Source organism: Schistocerca nitens, chromosome 4, assembly GCF_023898315.1.
Source record: "Schistocerca nitens isolate TAMUIC-IGC-003100 chromosome 4, iqSchNite1.1, whole genome shotgun sequence".
NCBI lineage: Eukaryota > Metazoa > Arthropoda > Insecta > Orthoptera > Acrididae > Schistocerca > Schistocerca nitens.
In genome coordinates, this window is record NC_064617.1 from 346,675,364 (window position 1) to 346,692,015 (window position 16,652).

A 16,652-nucleotide genomic window follows, 5' to 3' on the forward strand; every position below is an offset into this window, starting at 1 on the left:
TGTGTTAGTTAGTGCTGTTTGTCAAGGGCAGTGGTGTTGAGCAAGGAGTACGGCTCAGTATGTATTCATGCAAAGTACAGAGGACAGCTGGGATCGTAGCATACTTAAGTGTCCTTGTCATTTGAGTTTGTGTACTTGATAACGGGTAAACATGTTGTGGACAGTACCATGGGGAGTAGGGTTTTCAGTATGACATGTGTCTACCAAGGAGGTATCAAAAATTGTAGCAGGCACAGTAGATACTATTAGCATCCAACCTAACCTGTTGGCCCATCATCACAACAGATCTATCTGTAAACACAGCCAAGATTTATTATTTCATTAATATTTCACAAACACAAGAAATGAAGGAAGGACTATATATGCAACACAAAGAATTTGTATTTTCGAACATATAGCCATTATCTAGTTAAAAGCTTGCCATAGGCCAATGGTTGGCAAACTGCGGCTCGCACATATGGCTCTTTGGTCCTTTGACTGTGGCTCTTCCACAAAATACCATGTGCGGTAACGCACATACATTCCCAGAAAGATAAAATGTCAATGTGTATGGTCAATTCTTATTTTTGCGTTGTGTTCCTGACACATAATCAGTTGAAAAAACTAGTGTTTGCTGTTATATCCTTATTCGGGGCTACATAGTCATGTAGACAATCATTTTCAAACATTAACCACTTCAAGAGGAATTGAGAAGTTGTCTTATCCCACCTAAATTTGACTTAGCCAAACTTTTCAAGGAGATACAAACCATTGTTAACACTCATGTTTATCAGTCATCATCATGATTTACTTTTATGAATATCTTACTGTTTAATTTTACCCATAAATGAAATTGTTATTAAGTATGATATCAAGTTCCTCTCTACATACCTTTAGCTCAACTAAGACTTAAAATTTTAAGTCAAGATTAGCACGTCAGTCTTAGGGAGTGTTGTGAAGTGGAAAATGTAGTGTCAAGTATTGTGAAATGAATGTTGAGCTGGTTGGAGATACAACACTATGGACGAAATGAGCGAGACGAAACAAGTTTACAAAATGATTGTGAATAGAGAAGTTGGATGGGGTCAACATCAGCGAAGGTAACTCTACCAGACTGAGGACGTTTTTAGCAAAGGCCGGCATAGGAGTACCCTAGTTAAGTTAATAACGCTACTTATACAGTTACAGATTAAAAATTGTGGCTCTCAAAAGAAATTTCTATGGCTGTATGTTCAGATTTGGCTCTGTTGATTAACAATTTTACTGACCACTGCTGTAGACCATCCCACACACTCTTCTCACTGGCTGCCTCCCACTAGGCACAACAAAACACAGCCCACATCTACTCGATATCTTGGGCAAGCACAGCAGATCAATGTTGTCTAAAAAGTTTCACCAGGTCAGTCAATGAAATAGGAAGCTTCGAGATAAAAACTGGTCACACTCTGTCACTCTTCAACTGCCCATAAACAGAGGTATAGTGTGTTTCCAACAATTATAATTAAAGTATAGCATAATTTGAAATCATATGCTGAAGAGCAAAGACCACTGTCAAGGTAACAAAATAAAAAAAAGTACACTATCACCCAGTTTTCAAAAATAGTTGTAAGAAATGTTCGAAATGAATTAAAAGTAGCATCAAATATTATGACAACAAAGACAATATAATTTACATGACTAAAGTCTAATAGCTTACCTCCAACCAAAAGGTATATGGGTATGTATTCTCCTTGTGGACAGTCATACAAGTATATTGAACCAATAACAATCATGCAGATTGGAATGACAATTGTTACTCCCAAAATTATAGTGCAACCAACTGCAAAGAAAACATTTATGATTCAATGTAAATGACTACTTTTAGGACAAGTTCCCATCATAATAAGGAATGAAAAAATATTTTAATGCAAAGGTTATGAAACTCACTTGTGCCCAGCAGAAGCAGAACAACATTCTTCAAGAAATCTAACATTCCTTTTGAAGTTTTATGAGCTTCTCGCACTCTGCCAAACAAAGAATCGTAAGATGGAGGTGGTGCTGCAAAGAAAAAAGTAAAAGATGTCTATCATATACTGCTATCAATTTCAGACAAAAAAAACTGCCTACAGAAAACGAACTGCACTGTTGCTCACATCATCCTAACATTTCTTTATCTGTGTGTAAAAAAATGTGAGAAAATTAGTATTGTTGCAGGAATGGTAGCAAGGCTAAAAATAAATTGTTCAAAATACAGATTAACAGAGAAATACAACAGTTATGAGTAACACAATGTAAAATTCAAGCACAATAGTTTAAGTTCCTTGTACAGAAGGCACACAATGTTGTGAAGATTACTGCTCACATTAACTTTTAATGAATACGTTCCTGGTTTCTGAACTTTTGATTTCTTGTGCTGAACTGTGCTGTATAACTGCTAGGTTTCAAAGCACTGTCGTGGGAAGCAATGTAATTATATACATAATATTTCTGTTAACACACTCAAGGGAGGGGGGGCAACAAAAACCGCTCACCAAGAAGGAATTATCCAAATAGGACGGAAATCTGTAGGTGTGATGTGCATGCACAGATAAATAATAATTATGATTTCAGAAAAATTTTATGACTTATTCAATGCAAGGAACTTCACAAACTGAGCAAGTCGATAACAAGATAGTTCACCTCTGGCCCTTGTGCAAGTAGTTATTCGGCTTGACTTCGGTTGATACATTTGTTTGATCTGAGGGATATCCTGCCAAATTGTGTTCAAATGCCACATTAGATCGTCAGAATCACAGGCTGGTTGGAGACCTCTGCCCATAATGCTCCAGACATTCTCAACTGGGGAGAGATCTGGAGACCTCGTTAGCCAAGGCAGGATTTGGCAAGTACGAAGACAAGCAGTAGAAATTCTTGCAGTGTGAAATGTAATCCCAGGGTGAGAATCTGGAGTGATGGTCTGGGGTCTATTTCATTTGACAGCAAGACCTCTTTGATTACCATCTGCTGCACCCTTACAGCACAGTAGTATGCCGCTAATATGCTATTCTGTTTTCTTGCTCTTCATGGCAAAACATCCTGGGCTTACATTTCAGCAAGATAATGCCCACCCGCACAGGATGAAGAGTTTCAACTGCTTGTCTTCGTGCTTGCCAAACCCTACTTTGGTCACCAAGGTTGCCAGATCTCTCCCTAATTAAGAATGTTTAGAGCACTATGGGCAGAGCTCTCTAATCGGCTCAGGATTTTGACGATCTAACACGCCAACTGCATAGAAACTGGCACGATAACCCTCAGGAGGACATCCAACAACTATCAGTCAATGCCCAGCCGAATAATTGCTTGCTTATGGGCCAGAGGTGAACCAGCACATTACTGACTTGTTCAATTTGTGAGGCACTTTCTCTTTAAACTTTCTCTTTAATAAATCATCCACTTTTTATGAAATAGTAATAACTTTTTTTTGGCTGTAGATGTACATCACTTCTACCAATTTCTGTCCCGTTTGGATAATTCCTTTGTGGTGTGTTGGTTTTTTTGTCTTTGAGTGTATAAAATGTTGGGTAAAATGTATATTTTCATTTTTATTACTGTAGAAATGGACTACCTCGAAAGACCATGTAAAACACCTTGGCAAGACCACACAAGAAATACAATGATTGGGAAATGACCCAGATGCAAGATAAGATCACAGACAGAATGGAAGAACAGCAACTTGTCTAGTATGGACATACAATACGAATGATAGGTGACAGATGCCCGAAGGTCTGTATGTACCATCTTCAGGGAAGAAGAAGAAGAAGAAGAAGAAGAAAAAGAAAAAGAAGAAGAGGAGGAGGAGGAGGAGGAGGAGGAGGAGGAGGAGGAAAACTGAGTGTCGCGTGTTACATGGGGGTAAAGAAGCCCATGAGAAAAAGAGAAACAGGAGAAGGTAAGGAAGCACAGCGATATAAACCAACATCAACAGCTACAGGGGATGCAGTGACAATTGTAGGAACCCCACAGGAGAGAGAGTTATTTTCATTTACATCACCCTTATACAAACATAAGAAAAACATACACTGATAGTTGTGAAAAATAACACTCAAAAACAATAGCACAAAAGAATCAAAAGTTGGTGAACGTGTAGAAGAGCATACCAGCAATGCGGAGAGACTGCATATAAGTATGTCCAGCAGCACAAACTCATGACTGGAAGAGTCAGGATTATTTCATGTTCTGTCAATGAGGAGCTATAAAATAAAATTTGACATGAAGGCAAGTGCCAGTATACCTTGATGTCAAAGTGTGCAACATCAGCAAGTTCTGACAGTACACAGGCATGGGTGAATCCTGGATCTCTACAAAGTGACCAAACCATGAGATGGCTGTTACCCTGTTTGACTGCTGTAATGGACTGTATAGATTGTTCCACAGCGTGTGTCTTATTATGGAACACTGCTACACATGTGGACCAGTCTATTTCGATGATTCAACACCACATGCTGCGAGCTGGACTTGGGTTAAGTTTGTAGTCTTCCAATGTTGACAAACAACGCTGCCTGATAAAAAAGTGAAATACCCAGAAGACGTGGTCAGAAGTCAATATAACTTCATACACATACATGCCATCAGCAGGTACATAAATCATTAGAGTTTCAATTAGCTGTGACAAGTAGAATGGCCAGCAGAGTACATTAGTGTTGATCGTATTTAGTGTTGTTACCAGGCTTGGCAGAGTATATAAGGATACGGAGATGCTTCATACTCTCATAAGACAGTGTTTTCAGCAGCTGTCAGAGTTTGAAAGAGGCCTCGCCTCATCAAGGTACATGTCAACCAAGTCTGACTACCACCAGTGAGAATAGCTTTATTGTGTACAAATTAAATCTTAACTTTTTCACATCTGCACCCGACATTCGAGAGCAGATGATATACTCCATGTCAACATACTGTGTCATCCCGCACCATTGGTCAGAGACTAGCAGCAGCAGGATTACAGAACTACTGTCACACTTGGAGGCTGCTGCTAACAAGATAAACACAATTGGCTGCGTCTGGAGTGGTTCTATGATCAGGAAACAAGGAATGTTAATAAAAGGCATTGCATTGTGTTCAGCAATTAATCTTAGTTCTGCTATACCCCAAATGAGTAGCCTTAGTGAGTTGTTTCATTCTTCGAATGTTTCGGAGCCACACAGTGGTATTATTCCTGGCATCATGGTGTTGGTGCCACAGGGTATGACTTCAGGTCATAGCTGATAGTGATTGAGCGAACTCTGACAGCACAACAGTACATCATGAACAACCTGCATCCTCGTGGGTTATCTCTCATGTGATAGTTTTGTGGTGCCATTTTTTGACAGCGCAATGCTCCTAAACACACGATATGTCTCTCTGTGAACTGCCTGCATGATGTTGAAGTACCTGTGGGTAGCAAAATCCACAGATCTGTCCCTGACAGAAAATGTGTGGCACCAGCTTGGACATCAACTCTGTTCCAGTGCTAGTGTTCAGGATATCAAGGACCAGTTACAGCAGTTGTGAGTCAGCTTGCCTCAGGAGGGGATATAATGCCTTCTTAATGACCAAAACAGTGTGTGAATCATAATACTGATAAGTGGTCTAATACTGCCACGCTCTTTGTATATTTGACTCAATTTTGTAAGCACTAAAATAACACCATATACTCTCTCAACCTGATAAGTTTCATTTCATTTCCTCCTTCCCTTCTGGGTGCTTCACTTTTTTGTCACAAGGTGTACATACATCCCACACTGCACTGGACATCTGAATGCTATCACTACACACAGAGGCAAGATGTAATGTTTTTGGACATTCTGTCTTTAACCGGACCAACAGTGATTTCCACTTACATTTTAAGCACGATACGATAGCCTATGTTGCTTTGCATTATGACAAACAATGAATATGATAGGCTGGACACAACGATTTTAACAACACGTTACCCCACGCAGGTTTTAGGGCCAGAGGTACTGCCCTCGTAACGGGCAACACCCCATGTCATATTCCAGCAGTACAATGCCCAGTCAAAGAGTAAGTTGTACCAACATTAGGCTTGCCAGCTTGTTTGGCTCACATGTTGCTCATCAAACGTGACTAGAATATGGCTGGTGGGCAGCTTGTTCCTCACAATCCTTCATCTATTGCTATTGCTTTGAGGACACTTATACAAACCACTTTGAGAGAAATTTCCCAAGAACTTATCAATGTCATCTTGGATTCCATTTCATGAAGTCTGGCTTCGTACCAAACAGAATTCTCAAAAATCATTAACAGTACTGTAATCTTAATTATTTGCGAATGGTTGTTCACATAATCTGTTCTGTAAAGTTCTTTTCACTCACAGATCTCCTTTGAAGTTTCACCAACTGCATATAAGCTGCAGTAAAACGAATACTGTAGGGGATTATACAAAAGTATATCACCAGGGAGATCAGTGGGTATTAAAAATAAGTTTCAGCCCACCAGTTTCCTTTAAGCATACTGGCAGAAGCCTGTTAAAGCCTGTTATTGTCCACCAAAAGAGATGTGCACAACCCCGCAAGGAGTATTTAAAAACACACACACACACACACACACACACACACACATTTAAGAGTTTCAGAATGCTCAGTTCTGTGGGAACAGCATGCTGAAATTTTGTCAAGAACAAATCATGATCAAAACATTATATATCCTCAGTCCTGAACTGCAAAGCTTTGGGTCCTCTTTGATACAGGAGGGATGAAATTCTAATTAAATGCACTTTGTGAACTTTCATCTGCAATCTGTAGTGATATATCAAATCCACATTCAGAGTGTACTTTAAAATAATCATACATTCAAAATTATCAGTCATGTACTATATAATCAATAGTGCTGACCATTTGTTATAGCCAATATTTGCTTTGGAAATATGACAGACATCTGATGTGCCCCACCATAAGGCAAACAAGCAGCATAAAGAAGCACTCTTCTTTATCACTCTTCAAGGACGAGTTCTCCTAAATCTGCACTTTTCCTATTTAAAAGTGGCATTTGGGACTGCCACAAGAAGGGGCAATACCAGAGGTATTACGACCAAGGCATCACTGTACAAGATATTATTGTGACATTCGTGCAAGAACACCATGTATCATTCAGAATGCTATCACTGTCATATCTATGCCCCTTTACAATTTGAGGCATTAGGGATTTCTGGATTATGGAAGCCATAAAGCCAACACAAAGACGCGTGTCCCACCAGATTACCTCACTGTACTCCATAAGGACACCCAACCTTCCCCACCCCTCAATCAGTCACAACACACACTTGTTCTTATTGTTTAACAACAATCATGGTTCATCTTTCCTGAAATAAGTAACAAATTATTTTTAACAAGTGGGAGAGCTATGCAAGCAAGGAACTGTGGTCATCTCCTAAGGGGCCCATAATTAATTTGGAGAAATTTTAATCTCGATAGTTGCTGTTCACAAAACTATAGAACAAAATTTAACATTTGATGTCTCAAAAATGGGAAAAAATGTAAATTCACAAATGGAAATCAATTAAAAAAATAAGCCAAGTATGAGTAGGACTTGTGCTCTGTGAGTTCTGTACTAACTAAATTATGTACATAGACAGTGCATCCATCCCAGGAATCAAACTAGCCTAGACACATCAAATGAAGTGAGCAGGAGGGGCTTCAGTTTATATGTGTAGGAAGATAAGATTTACTGGTAATAGAATATTTTTAATTACTTACCGAAACATGACTACAAATTACATTTTATGTTTGCATGCGATAATATTTTCATATTATGCTTCTGAAAAATGATTGCAATGACAGTTCTAATGCTAAAAAGATATTTGTTATTTGATATATTTTCAAATTCACAATTTTCAGATTTTTATCCCTTGCTTGTGCCATAAAATCTTGCTTGTTGCCAAATTTCATGATTCTAGGTCTTGAGTGAGTTTGCGAGTATCAAAATGGGTATATATGTTAATTGCATTAACTTAAGGAACTTAAATGTGTTACACTGCCATGGGATCATAGATCTTAGTAAATGACAAACATTAAGTTGCTACAGCTACCTGTTCTTGAGAAAAAGGGGTCTTAAGAGATGGATAGACAGCCAGATAACAAATGACTGTTTTGTGATATAATTACAAATTAACAATTTTCAGATTTTTTCCCTTTACTTTTACTGTGAAACCTTGCTTCTTGCCAGATTTCATGATTCTACATCAACAGGAATTACCCTCTAGGTTTTAATGATATAGTTCGCAATTAATAAATACGAGACATAAATGGTTATATCTTTTGACTGCATTGACTAACAAGCTTAAATTTTTTGCTCTGACCAGGGACCATAGACTTTCGTATGTGACATACATTTCAACTTGATTTGCCTGCTTGTTTCTAAGAAAAATGAGTCTTAACAGACACAGACAGACAGATGGACAACACTATGGTCATATAAGGACCTGCTTTTGCAGATAGAGGTACAGAACCTTAAAAAGAGGAAAGACAATTATTCCCCTGGAAGTTAACAATAGGCAGAGCATTAACAATACAGTAGCTCAGAAAAGCTTACTAATTTGCCTGGGCAGACAGGTGTGAAGAAAAGGTAAGTATTGGGCAGTTTGGAAATGGAGTTCCAGGAGGTACTGAGAAGCAATAGAGGAGAAGATAGATGGCAGCAGCAGCAGCAGGTGTTAAAGAGTATTGTGGGAACAAAGGATCTGCAGTAAAGTGTGTTCCCACCTGTGCTGGAAGGTTCCAAATGGGACAGGTATTGAAGTAATTGGTGTTCAGCAACTGGGCAGTTAAGTGTGTTTAGTCAAAATGTGATGGGAAAGGAGGTGAGGGGAGGAAAGGTAGAGCAGCTAGGCAACTGGAACACACTGTTACTGCAGCACAACTGTTATGTGACATGGCTATTTTGAAAGCATAGAATTAACTATGACTTGACTGCAGTAAGAGATAGTGGGTGGAGTACGGGACTTGTTGCCCCTGAGTCATTTACAAGTGAGGTCTTGTGAAATGTTAGGTTGGAAGCAAAGGTGGCATACGACTGATGCCATGAAAAGTAATGGCATGGGAAATTGTTTCTGGACTAGTTTGGCTGAAATTTCCTGTCTTTAAAGAATCTGGTAAGATTAGTAGCACATACAGATAACTCTTGTTTCTCACAGCAGATGCAGCACTAGTGGATGCCATAACTTTAGGGGAGGGACTTTCATATAGAACAGTTATCAGAACAAAAGTATTGATTGTGGTTGATGTATCTGATATTGTCAAGTTTTTGGGAGCTATCTAAGAGATGGAAATTAATATCCAGAATGGTATCTTGCTGAGCTGACAATGATCAGAAGAAGCAGGTTGGGGAACAATATTGAGGTCCTGGAGGAAAGTGCAGATGCAGTCCTTGCCATAGTTCCGAATCATGAAGATTTTACCAATGATTCTGAACTGGAGAGTAGATTTAAAGTGTTAAGTCAATGTGTGGCATTCTTCTTGGTGGCCAGTAAGGTTGATACGGAAATGTAACACACATAACACATTGCAGTTCCATAGATTTGTTTGTAGATTTAGCCTTCCAAGTATAAAGATGGATCACAATGCCATTGTCTAAACCAATTAGAAAGGAGGTAAGAGGCAAATTTTTTTGAGGCGGGTGAGGGGAGGGGTGTCGTCTGTACCATGGTGGTGCTGCAAAAGACATTCTATGGCAAAAAGCCAAAGGTTGATTTTGATGTACAAGGACAACACATCATCCACAGTGAAAAGTTTACAGGTAACATATCCCAAAATATGGAAGGGCAATGGATGGCATGATTAGTGTCTGGACTGTAGGTGTAATCAACTTGGGATCTGGTCAATAGAGGATCTTTTTGTGGGAGCAATAGAACTAGCCACACTGGGGTGTTTTACGTAGACCTGTGGAGTTGAGCTTTCATAGCAAGTTCAAGGAGAATATATTATCTACATTTATCATAAATTAACTCTGTTTTCAAGTTGCTAATAACTGTAATCAACCTCAAAAATTTTTAGGAAATTAGTAATTTTTAGTGTAGGTTTTTTCTGTTGCCTTAATAGAAATATCATTTTTTGTTTCTGCTTCAATTCCTACAGGGATTTTTTTTAGCTCAGTAGGTATAAAAGATAATCAGTAGGTTTAGTTTAAAGTTATTTGTTACTGCCCTGAAACACACTGCAACAGCCACACTGCTGACCCTCTGTGAATGCTGTTCTCAAAACACAGGACTAATTGGATGACATTCATAAGCAGCTGGAAATCGCACCGACTACTGTCAAACGATTGACAGCTGCTGCGAATTGGTGGGTTGGAAGAGCTCTTGACAGTCATGTACCAGTGAGATGGTACCAAAGTTACCTCAAGTGCGAGTGGTATCTCAATGGTAGATCTGGATGTACTGTACAGTGTGGACGCAGACCAGGATGGACTCACTTCACCTGTTTTGTCCAGAGTCAAGAGGCAGCAAACACGAAAGGGTAGGGGATCCATTAATTGTTGGCAGTTCAAATGTATGGTGAATGATGGTACCCCTTACGGAAATAGCAGCAAGGGACAGGAAAGGGCACCACGTGCATTCAATGTGTGTGCCTGGGCGCCTCAATCAACGTGTTGAAGAGGCTATTCCTGGAGCCACTAAGGGAACAAGGTACAAGCAGCTGCAGACTGTGGTGCACACTGAAACAAATGATGCCTGTCGTCCTGGCTCTGAGGTCATACTTTGATCATTCCAATGACTGGCAGTAGATTGAGAAGACCAGCCTTGTGCATGGAGTTTCAACTCAGCCCACAATTTGCAACACTGTCCCCAGAACTGAATGTGGCCACTCGGTTCTGAGTTAAGTGGAAGGACCGAATCAGAGACAAGCTAGGCTGTGACTTCCTGGACTTGCACCATAGGGTTGGGAACAGTAGTGTGGCTCTAAATGGGTTAGGTGTGCAGTACACTTCTGAGGCTGCTACCCAGGTAGCTGACAGTGTGGGATGCACACAACATTTTCTTAGCTTAGATGATTCTCCATCCATTCCAGACAACAATAGCTGTAGGAAACCCAGAAGTATCTGTGTAAGATCAAAAGAAATGCCTCCCACATGTGAGAGTATTAAAATCTCAATAGTAAATTGCCTAAGCATTTGCAACAAATTCTAATGGTAAACTACTGAAGCATACACAATGAAGTGCCAGAGTTTGTAGCATTCATGAAAAGCAGTGAAGCTCACATAATACTAGGTACAGAAAGCTCGTTGAACCTGAAATTGATAGCAGTGAGATTTTTGGGGAAAATTTGTGTGCACATCCAAAGGATATTTGTCACTGTAAACAAAAAACCTAAACGCACAGAGATAGAAACTGAAGCTGCATGTAAACACTGTTCAGTATGAAGATGGGGCATAGAATGGGAACAGGGTTCTTCTACCACCCACCAGGCTCATATTCTGATGTAACAAAAAACTTTAAGAGAAATCACTGTTCACTTGAACGTACGTTCCTTAATAATACTGTAATCACTGGCAGAGACTTTAATCAATCAACAATCAATTGGGAAAATTATAGTTTTCTTAGTGGTGGGCATAAGACATCCTGTGAAACATTACTAAATGCCATCTCTGAAAACTACTTAGAACGGATAGTTTGGAAGACAAAAAGAAGGAAGCTGAAAATCACAGTGAAGAGACGCAAGGCGCAGCCCAACCGGTAAACCTGCCCGAGGGCGGGAATCAGGTGGACGTCGCCCACAGTCTTTGAACAAGACAGAATAGGAAGGATGAGTGGGAAAGGAATGGACAGCGATTGCATAAGACACCAGAAGCTGGGACTGCCGAACAGAAAGGAGGGGGAGGGGTGGATCCCAGCTTCAACAAGGAGACTATCAACAGGGCTAGTAAGGAAGGCACCGGTGGCCAAACGGATACCACGATGGTGGACTGGATCCAGCACGTGCAGTGTGGAAGGAGCAGCCGAACCATAAACTTGACAACCATAGTCCAAGCGAGACAGAACTAAAGCACGATAACGGCGGAGAAGGAGGGAGCGGTCTGCACCCCAGGAGGTGTGGGCAAGGAAGCGAAGAACATTAAGTTTACGGAAACATCCTACCTTCAGGAAACGAAACTGTAGGACCACAGGCAATCACTGCGCATCGAGATAGACCTCTGCATCAGGGTGGATTGTAGTACGGTGACAGAAGTGAACCACCCACTATTTTAAAGGAGAGAATTGAAACCCGTGTGAGAGGGTCCATGCAGAGGCACGCCGTATATCTTCCTCCCTGGAGCTGTCACTCTGCAGAGGCCATCGAAGAGGTACTAACCCAAATGCAGAAATCATCCACATACAGAGCAGGGGCGACCAAGGGACCAGCAGAGGCCACAAGTCCATCGACAGCAATGAGGAAAAGAAGTACACTCAATACAGAACCCTGTGGGATGCCCGTCTCCTGGGTCCTTGGAGAACTAAAAACAGTACCAACCCCAACCCGGAATGACTGATGGAACAGGAACAGGCAGATAAGAATCGGGAGGGGGCCCCGGAGACCCCACTGATGAAGTGTAAGTAAGATGTGACTGCACCAAGCCGTGTCATAGGCCTTGCAAAGGTCAAAAAATACTGCAACCAAATGGCAGTGCTGGGAAAAAGTCTGCCAAACTGCGGATTCCAAGTGAAGTAAATGATTGATCGGAGACAGTCCCTCTCAGAAGCCACACTGGTAAGGGGACAATAGATCCCGAGATTCGAGGACCCAATTGAACCGGTGGGCTACCATCCGTTCAAGTAACTTGCAAACAACATTTGTCAGACTAATTGGCCGATAGCTTTCAACAAATAGAGGGTTCTTACCAGGCTTAAGAACAGGAACCACGATGCTATCCCTCCACTGAGAAGGGAAGTCACCCTGGAGCCAAATACGGTTAAACACCCGGAGGAGATGTTGCCGTTGTGGAGCACCGAGATGTTGATGCAGTTGGTTATGAATGGAGTCTGGGCCAGGGGCCATATCATGGGAAGAAGAAAGTGCGGAAAGAAATTCCCATTCAGTAAAAGGTTTGTTGTAAGATTCTGACTGACAAGGGGTAAAACATAAGACAGAAGCTTCGGCCCACTGTTTCCGGTGAAGGACAGCAGCAGGATAGGAGGCTGATCCTGATGCCGTTGCAAAATGGGTCACAAGATGTTCCGCAAGAATCAACGAGTGTGTAGAAAAGGCCATCTGGGAGGTGAAGGCCTGGGAGGGGTGGAGACAGCGAAGTGTAGCCCATACCCGTGACACAGGGACAGTAGAACCAAGGGAAGAAACAAAGCGTTCCCAACATATATGTTTGCTCTGTTTGATTAAATAACGGGCTTTAGAGTGAAGGCATTTAAAGGTAATAAGGTTGGCAACAGATGGGTGCCTCTTAAGGTGTTGCAATCACGGATGGCAATGGCAATGGCCGTACTCCACCAAGGGACTTGCCGGCGGTGAAATGGTCCAGATGAACATGGTACAGCAAGGCTAGCAGTGCGAACAATTGCGTCAGACACATCACGTAGGACGCCATAAATACAACCCAACAAAGAGGGAGACACGACCTGTGCAGTGTATAGAGGCAAATCGGCATGTTGGAAAGACCAACGAGGTAACCTGTCCATCGGGGAGCGGAAAGCGAGCGAGAGAATCATCAGGAAATGGTCACTATCACATAGGTCGTCGTGTGGTGACCAGTGTAATGAAGGGAGAAGGGAGGGAGAAGAAAGAGAAAGATCCATGGCAGAAAAGGTACCATGACCAGCACTGAAATCAGTAGGGGAGCCATCATTAAGAAGGCACAAGTCGTGGTCTGTAATAAACTGGTCTGTGAGAAGACCTCGTCTAGATGGAAATGCATTGCCCCACAAAGGATGATTAGCATTAAAATCCCCAAGAAGGAGGAAGGGAGGAGAAAGTTGCTGAAGAAGGGCAGTTAAGGCAGCAGGTGTAAGAGTCCTGTCAGCAGGGAGAAAGATTGCAAACCGTGACCTCAGAGTCCAGGTGGACCCTAACAGCAACCGCTTCCAATGTAGTTAGAAGAGGAATGCACGTGCTAGCAACGTCTGTACGGTCCAACGTACAAACGCCGCCAGAAGCTAGCAGAGGGCCGACCGGATTTCGACAGAAAACACGCAACCCACAGAGGGTCGGTGAGTGATCATCAGTAAAATGAAGTTCCTGTAGAACCACACAAGCTGCAGAGTAAGACAAAATAGGGGATTTCAATTTCGGAAGGTGACGGTAATATCCATTACAATTCCATTAGATAACCACAGAACGACGATTCAGATAGGGGTTGAACAGGCTAAAGCCAGTCATACCGCCAGGTCACCACCCGTCACCGACAAGGAGGGGGTGACATCCATGAACAACAGGTCAGAATCTGGTTGTGAAGCCGGGGATGGGACCTCTGGTGACACCAGAGGCTCCTTGTCCTGGGACTTATGTTTATTCTTCTTTTCTGTTTGAGATCGAGGAGGGCTGTGTGGCATAAAGGAGCCAGCTGCAGCAAGATCGAGAACAGAAAGAGATCGGGCGACGTGGGGGCTGACAGACCGTGTTTCTTGTGGTCGTCCCGTGGCAGCAGACATTGTGCCAGGAAGGGGTATCCCGGGAGGGACGCCCTTGACCGGCAGGGGAGGGGGAGCAGCGCCCAGAGAAGGTGTGGGAGCTGCAGGGGAGGGGGGAAGGAGAGGGGTCCGGGACTGGCGTAAGGAAGGGGGAGGAAGGGATGAAGATGTAACTAAAGCATAACTAGACATCATGGACACAGCGTGAAGACATGCATACTTCTTACGAGCCTCAGTGTAGGTTAGACGATCAAGGGACTTATACTCCTGTACCTTCTTTTCCTTCTTATACACTGGGCAATCTGGTGAACATGGAGAATGATTGCCACAACAATTTACACACACAGGAGGGGGAACACAGGAACTCTTCTCATGGAGTGCACGTCCACAGTCACTTCAGAGAGGGGCCTGCGAACAGTGGGAAGACGTGTCCAAAACGCAAGCACTTAAAACACCTCAGAGGAGGTGGGATGTACGACTTGACTTCACATCACATCAATAAACCATAATCTTTACTTTCTCAGGAAGGGTATCCCCTTCAAAGACCAGGATAAAGGCACCAGTATCAATGCGACTGTCCTTCGGACCCTTCTGAACACGCCGATCAAAGTGAACACCTCGCTGTCCGAGATTGTCCCAAAGTTCCTCATCAGTTTGAAGGATGGGGTCCCTGTGAAAAATCACACCTTGAACCATATTTAGAGACTGGTGGGGGGTAATGGACATAGGAATTGTGCCAAGATGGTGACAGGCACAAAGGGCCACAGACTGGGCAGCTGAAGCAGTTTTGATCAACAACGAACCCGACCACATCTTGCTCAGGGAGTCCACTTCGCCAAACTGGTCGTCAATGTGTTCCGCAAAGAATAAAGGTTTGGTATTGGTGAAAGTATCCCCATCAGTCCTGGTGCAAACCAGATAGCGGGGGAAAGGTTTTGCTCCTAGCCAACAGGCCTGACCCTCTTCCCAGGGGGTAGCCATGTAAGGGAAGGCTGAAGGGGTAGGAGAAGCAGCACTAGAAGAATCAGTTCCACGCAGAGAGATGGCCACAGAAGAACGGCCAGAGTTCTGGACCCATGTGTGTTTCATTTGCATAGCGTCCGCCCTGATATCACCCACTCCAATCAGGGGCTCTCCTCACAGGCACCACCCAGCCACAGCAAGGGCCGTCTAGCAAGGCGGCCATTGCCGGGAGTTCCGATGCTCCAGGATGACAAGCAACTACTCCTAGGCTTACATGAGGTGGTCACAGCTCAGGTGTGAAAGAAAAGGTGGAATGAACTAGGAGCGCACACGTCGGAGACACTAGGTAAGGTGCTCTTCCCCAAATGGCTCACACTACGGAAGAGAAATTTAGTAATGGAGGTCAAACCCCAGAGGGGGACCAGGGAGTGCCAAAAGGATGAGGTGATTACGCAACAAAACTAAATTGCAAAACCAGCATAACCAGGAGGATAGCAGGGCCAACATAAGCAAGGATACCAAGAGAGGGAGAAGAGAGGGTGAAGGGGAAGGTGCAAGGAGAGGAAAGGAGGGGAAGGGCAAGGAAATGTAGCCCTGGAAAGAAGGAAGGCTGCAATGGCTCGGGGCCCTGTGCTCGCCATACACATACTCACAAAAGGCAGTCAAGTAGATGCAACATTTCTTGATATCCGAAAAGCATTTGATTCAGTACCACACCTACACTTAAGTCAAAGTACATTCATATGGGGCATTAAGTGAAATTTGTAACTAGATTGAGGATTTTTTGGTAGGGAGGATACAGCATGTTACCTTAGATGGAGAGTCATCATCAGATGAAGTAACTTCGGGTGTGCCCCAGGGAAGTGTGTTGATCATTGCTGTTTATGTTATATATTAAGGGCCTTGTGAACAATATTAACAGTAACCTCAGACTTTTTTCAGATGACACAGTTATCTGTAATGAAGGACTGTCTGAAAGGAGCTGCATAAATACTGAGTCAGATCTTGATAAGATTTCAAAGTGGTGCAAAAGATTGGCGACTTGCTTTAAATGATCAAGAATGTAAAATTCTGAACTTCACAAAATGAAAACAGTGTCCAATGACTGTAATATCACAGTCACAGCTGGAATCTGCCTACTCGCCCAAAT

The 16,652-nt window shown here is 42.5% G+C and overlaps 1 protein-coding gene across 1 annotated transcript in view; it reads right to left on the reverse strand.

Annotated features, from left to right (window-relative positions):
* LOC126252832 (transmembrane protein 272-like) overlaps window positions 1-16,652 on the reverse strand; it is a 47,093-nt gene that overhangs the window by 17,051 nt on the left and 13,390 nt on the right. The window contains exons 3-4 of the mRNA XM_049953774.1: window positions 1,906-2,016; window positions 1,676-1,798 (exon numbers count right to left, since the gene is read on the reverse strand). Coding sequence (XP_049809731.1) covers window positions 1,676-1,798; window positions 1,906-2,016 — 234 coding nt within the window. The remainder of the gene's footprint in view (window positions 1-1,675; window positions 1,799-1,905; window positions 2,017-16,652) is intronic.